We start from the raw sequence: 6,584 nt of genomic DNA, 5'->3' as shown, positions 1-6,584 counted from the left end.
CAAGTTACTGCATCAGTCCATCTCATATGGAGTCTTACTCTCCCGTGCTGTCCCTCCACTCTTCCAGGCATGATATCTTTCTCCAAGGACTGGTCCCTCCTGGTCATGTGCTCAAAGTATGTAAGACAGAGCTTAGCCACCAAGGAGAAATGTGGCTTCACCCACTCCAAGACAGACTTATATGTTTTCTTGATGATCCATGGTATGTTCAAGACTCTTCCCCAGCACCACAATTAAAAGGCATTGATTCTTCTGCCATCCTTAGTCATGGTCCAGCTCTCTGACACATAGCAACTAATTGTGAAGACTATAATCTGGATTGAGTGCAACTTAATCTCTAGACTGACAGTGTTTCCTCTCAGTACTCTGGAGAGACCCCTGACAACAGATTTTACAATTCATCTTTTGATTTCCTTACTGCTGGCATCAAGAGTGTTGATTGTGGATCTAAGTAAGCTGTAATTATTAACAACTACAATTTCTTCTCCATCTATCATGGTACTCTCAATTGGCCCTGTGGTGAGAATCTCTGTCTTCTTGATGTTGAAATTCCTTCGATTTTGAAGACTACAGTCCTTGACCTTCTGCAGCAAACACCTCAGATCCACCACAGTTTCTGCAAGCAAAGTTGTATCATGGCATAACATGGGTTGCTGATGAGTCATTCCTCTTCATAAAGCCCAGCCTCCCAATGATCTGTTCGGCAGACAGATTGAAAAGGTATGAAGACAGGATGCCTCTTTGATGTACACCTTTTCTGATTTTGAACCCTGTATGTTCCCTTGCTTGGTTCTGAAGACTTCTTCCTGATCCAAGTATAGATTTCACATGAGCACTATCCAGTCATCCGGGATTCTCATTCTTCTCAAGGTTAGCCATGATTTGTTGTTCACAAAGTCAAAATGGCTGTGCAGTCAATGAAACACAGATGGACATTCCTCTGGTGTTCTCTGCTTTCAGGACTAAGAGCTATCTAAAATTGACTATGGTGTGCCTAGTATAATGGCCTCTTCTAATCTTAGTTTATGTATCTGGTAATGCTCATTCTCCCTTTTCTTCATATTCCTTTCCAATCAAACTTCTTCAGCTACCCTACTTCTGTAGCTACTGTCATCCATTTCTCCAGACACTACCAGGTAATTCTACCAGCATAAACAGCTCACCAGGTGGTGCCAAGAAATTTGGAGGACACCTACAAGGGCTACTGACTGGAAGAAATATTTTTCCACTCCAGTTATATTAAAAAAAGAAAAGGTGCTCAAAATAAGTGTTGAAATTAATGAACAATATCACATAAAAGCAAAATTCTATGGAAGATTTTCCAAAAACGACTGGAATGGAACTTTGACAGAGAACTATCAGAGAGACAAACTTGGTTTAGAAGAGCCTGTGGTATTAAAGACCTCATTGTCAAAGTCAGATCTTGACCAAAAGCAAAGAGTTCTAGAAGAATGTTTATTTGTGTTTTATTGACTATGCAAAGATATTTGATTGTGTGGATCACAAGAAATTGTGGCTATCATTGAGAAGAATGGGAATCCCGGAACAGTTGATTATGTTCATGCAAAACCAATACTTAGACCAGAAACCAGTCATTAGAATAGATCAGGGTAACATAGCATGATTCAAAAATCAAGAAAATAGTGTTAGGGATGTATTCTTTCTCCATACCTTTTTCATTCTATATGTGAAATAAGATCATTTGGTAGGTTGGACTTCATGAGAATGAGTCAGGATTAGAGGAGGACTCATCAACAACCTGCATTATGCACATGACACAATCTTGCTTACTGAAAATGAGAAGAACAAAACCTGCAGAAGTTTTCCTACAGAAGGATAGAATAGGGATAGAAGCTTTACATAAAGAAAACAAGATTCTCACTACTGGACCAATTGACAGCACCATTACAGATGGAGAAGAGATTGAGACTGTTAGCAATTTAATCATGTTTAGATCTGCAATCAATACTTTTAACACCAGCAGTCAAATTTCAAAAGACGAATTGCATTGGGAGAAACTGCTGTCAAGGACTTCTACAGAGTGCTGGATACAAAAATGTCGGTCTAAAGATCACGGTGCAGCTAATCCAGAACATGATCTTTACAATTATTTACTGTGCATCAGAGAGCTGGACAATGACTAAGAATGACACAAGAATTGATGTCTTTGAGTAAGTAGTGCTGGAGAAGAGTATTGAACTTACTACAGACTGTCAAGATAACAGTGAGGTCTGTCCTAGAAAGGATGAAACCAGATTTCTACTTGGAGGCAAGGATTTTGAAACTGTCTTACATACTTTGGGCATGTTGTTAGGAAAGAAAAGTCCTTAGTGAAGGACATCATGCTTGGAAGGGTAGATCACCACCACAAAAGAGTAAGACCCTGGAAGAGATGGATTGATACACTAACTGGAACAACGGGGATAGGTGTGTCAGAGACAGTGAGATTAGGTCACGTTAGGGCAGAGTTCAGTCAGGGTTATGGTTCATAGGGTTGCTATGAGTCACAGACATCTGGAGACATATAACAACAACAACATTAGTGTGTATAGACAGACTATATCCATGTAACAAGGTCTTGTGGTAACTTTGGTGTTGTAGTCCATAATCCTCAGTGAGACGCAGTTCTTTGGCAGTTTGAAGCCACCAGTCGTTCAGAGGAAGAAAAATGAACCCCTCCTGGGGAATTTTCAAATTTACCAATTTAGTAACTCTATGGATGATCAGCCATGAGTGAATTCAGACTCAAGAGCATTGAATTTTGCTTTCATTTTAGAGTGTGTTGTATGTTCCATTGCTAACCAATAATTCTAACCTATTAATTACTCCATCGGAGAAAGAAGGAAGTAAAACTTAGTATATCATACGAAGCACTGCTGTTATTTTATAGGTGTTATTTGGTTTCACTAATTTTGAGTGGTTTCCAATTTGAAGGCAAACACCACCAGGAACAATTTTACTTAACTTTGTGCAGGAAATTTAATTTGTAAGAAATTATACATGAAATGACAATAAAGTTAATACTTAAAAACAAAGTAAAATATAAATATTATAAACATTACAATGCTTAAAATTCAAGTGTAGGAGCAGATATGCAATTGCTTTTAGAGCACATGGCATCAAATACATATGAACTGCAAGATAAGGCAAAGAGTGCAGCATTTGATAGATCTCAGATGTTGATAATAAAAATAAAATAGATAAAAAGTCTACTTATCTGAACCTATATTTGCCTCTCCCAAAACCAAGAACTTCAAGGGTGTCCTATATTGAGAGTGGTATTGTTTACCCAAAGGTTGTATTTGTCTAGTCATTCAAGCCCATCAGCGGTTCTGAAAGAGAAAGATAAGCAATCTCCTCCTGCAATTACAGTCTCTAAAACCTCTCTAGAGGGTCAGCAATAATTCAGTTCCACTTGATTGAAATGAGGGATTTTTTAGTAATTCCAAGAAACACTTAAATTAACCTTTGTTTGCAGATAAAGTGATATTTCTTCCTACAATCTTCTTTCAAAAGCTTATATTCTGAGACATGCAAAGTGCACTTCTGTTGCATAATTTCAATCTCTTTTTTTTGTTCCATAGTTTGAATCTCAATAAATGAAAATCTGTAATAGAGAAAATAGAAATATTAACATATGGAAAAAGTGTTTAAAAATGTTCAGAGATGATGGATTCTCTGACTAATTATAGAAATCCCAGAATGAGATACTAATATATTAGATAATTCACTTTTTTATTTAGTAATCATAAGCTTCAGATATCAGAGTATGTTGTTGTTGTTGTTATGTGCCGTCGAGTCATTTGCGACTCATAGCGACCCTATGTACAACAGCCCTAAACCATGCTCTATCCTGTGCCAAGCTCATTGCCTCTGACACACCCATTCTGAGTACCCCAGTCACTGAATCAATCCACCTCATAGATGGTCTTCCCCTCCTGCGCTGTCCTCCACTCTACCCAGCATGATGTCCCTCTCTAAAGACCTGTCTTCTCCTTACAACATGTCCAAAGTATGTCAGATGAAGCCCCAGAATCCTTGCCTCCAAGGAGCAGCCTGGTTTAATCCTCTCTACGATGAATCTGTTTGTTTTCTTGGCAGTCCATGGTACATTCAATACTCTTCTCCAGCACCAGAGCTCAAAGGCGTCAATTCTCCTTCTATCCTCCCTAGTCATTGTCCAACTCTCAGAGTATAGTGTTCCATAAATCTTAGTTTTTCCCTTTTTAATAAATAGTAGTCGGACATAAAATTTTGTTGACTATTTTGTTTGCTTGGTTTTTGCTTTTTCTATCAATCATTGTGATATTTAACATATTACCTTCATTTTTATTTAATATGTATTGAAGGATTTAGCCTAATTAAACAAGTCAGAGCATACAATCTGTCACTGTATGAGGCTGCAAATGACATGCTTATTAATAAAAACCAAACTTTACAAATGTTCAAAAGATAAAACCAGAGTATTTGAAACTTTGAAAGAATGCTGAGAATTAAAGATTTTGAAAATAAATTAATATCCCATAGAATCGGCACTGTCAGGATAGCTGGATCAATGGTAGTATGTATATTGACAGGTGAGCATTAGTATAAATATTCATGTCATTTGCCTCAAGACTAAAAGAAGGGAAGTAAATCTCTAAAAAATCATTTAAGAACACAAGAACACTAACTTTCCTGTGATTTATGCATGGCTTGGATTTTCTGTGTAGAATTAAAATTGTATTCTTTTACACAAATATCATTTCTGTAACTCTATGCCCTAGACATTTGATCTTTGCTGCTGCGCTTCTGGACATTATCTTCACTGGCCAAGTTCAAACTAAAAACAAACAAACCCAGACAAGGTACCAGGATTCCAGAAATTTACAGATTGTTAGAGAGAATAGAGCCATCCTCCCATATCCAGGCATCGCGTGTTTCATCATAAAGCAGCCCAATCCAATAGACATCTTTACTGAGATTCCTAAAATATTGCTTGGAAACAGGGATAAACATTTTAACCTAATTTGAAAGTCCTCCCTAGACAGTACATTACTAAAATAAAAAGCCAGAAATAAGAATTAGCCTGTTAATCCAAAACAAGGAAATCATTTTTAACTTCTAATTTAGAAGACTCAGTTTGAAAACTCCTAAATATCAAACCCGTATTTGTACCGTTGTTATGTATTATCAGGTCAGAACTAACTGATCTTCCAGCAGGTTTTCAGATTCAGTCAATCACAGGGGAAGAAATTGCCCCTCTCTCTCCTGCTGAGCAGCTGGTCTATTCTAATGATTAGCCTTGGGATTGGCAAAGCAGCTCTTGACCACTAGGTCACCAGAGCTCCCTTTGGGAAGTGGGAGAGGAAGTAACTCACTCTTAGAAATGTGGCAATTGACTGGGATCATAACGCAATTTGCTTGGAACTAAACTTAAAATTTTTGAAGTACCGAATAGAAAAAAAAAATATTATCTCATAATGGCATAGCTTCTGTGACTCATTTGTCCACAGTACTTCTAAAGACATTTACTAGGTCAGGTTGGAAACAAAGTGTAACTGTATGGAGAAAGAAGGGAAATGTTTCCTTGAAGAGACTACTAAATTAAGAAGGGGTGGAGGAAGCAAAAGCAAATAAAACCAAAAGTGTAGGACATTTGATGAGAGAATTCAATGGAAGCTGCCTGAGAGCTATGTGGAGACCTCAGCCAGCGGTAGGTAGCACAGTTTCCCTAACAGCTTTTACTATTGTGGCTTTATTAACCATAATGGAATTTCAGTGTATAAACATGCATGGATAATGCATGAATGTGAAGTTGACAGGGATTTTTTTTTAGCAAATAGAGAATCAATATAGATATTACTGTTGTCATGAAGTGTAAGTATGTTGGAGCAGATTTTTAGAATTTAACAGAGACAAACTAATGATCTAATTTCTGAAAAAGCAATATATGATAGAACAGTGATACAGAGTAGGCTGCAAAAACAGCATCCACTTCAAAATGTGACATTAGAAATGTACTATAACACTTCCAGTATAACAGGGAATGCTCACATACAACTTTGTACATCATATTCTCTGTTACTTATTGAAATATAGCCAGTCTTAGGATACTGAAGGCATATTAAGGCTGCGGTGCATCATCTTTCTTTGGTGGAAGTACTATTGATGCGCTTTGTGACACATTGTTATGTACCATCAAGTGGGAGCCAACTTATAGCTGAGCCTCAAGAGAGTTTTTATAAGCTTTCAATCCATAAGAGGAAATTGTCCATCTTTTACCTGAAGACGATCTGGTAGATTTGAACTATGTGCCTTTGTGTTGGCAGTGCAAGTCCTTACAACTAGGTCACTAGAGCTAGTGTGGAGCCTATAAGGCTGCTAAACAGAAGGTCAGCAGTTCATATCCACCAGCAGCTCCAATGGACAAAGATGGGCAGTCTCTTCCCAGAAACATTTATGCTTGGGAAACTCAATGAAAGGTTTCTATGGATGCAAATTAAAACAACTACGAGATATCATCTCACCCCAGTCAAAATAGCAAAATTTAACAGAACAGCAAGCAATAAATGCTGGCGAGGTTGTGGAGAAACTGGAACCCT

The 6,584-nt window shown here is 37.6% G+C and overlaps 1 protein-coding gene across 1 annotated transcript in view; it reads right to left on the bottom strand.

Moving 5' to 3' along the window:
- Positions 1–4,866: 4,866 nt before the first annotated feature.
- Positions 4,867–6,584, bottom strand: part of LOC102872560 (natural killer cells antigen CD94-like) — a 9,514-nt gene continuing 7,796 nt past the window's right edge. The window contains exon 4 of the mRNA XM_006888452.1: positions 4,867–4,977. Coding sequence (XP_006888514.1) covers positions 4,867–4,977 — 111 coding nt within the window. The remainder of the gene's footprint in view (positions 4,978–6,584) is intronic.

Source organism: Elephantulus edwardii, unplaced genomic scaffold (genome assembly GCF_000299155.1).
Source record: "Elephantulus edwardii isolate Elephantulus edwardi_28Jun2011 unplaced genomic scaffold, EleEdw1.0 scaffold00067, whole genome shotgun sequence".
Lineage (NCBI taxonomy): Eukaryota > Metazoa > Chordata > Mammalia > Macroscelidea > Macroscelididae > Elephantulus > Elephantulus edwardii.
This window is presented reverse-complemented; position numbering and strand designations above follow the sequence as displayed.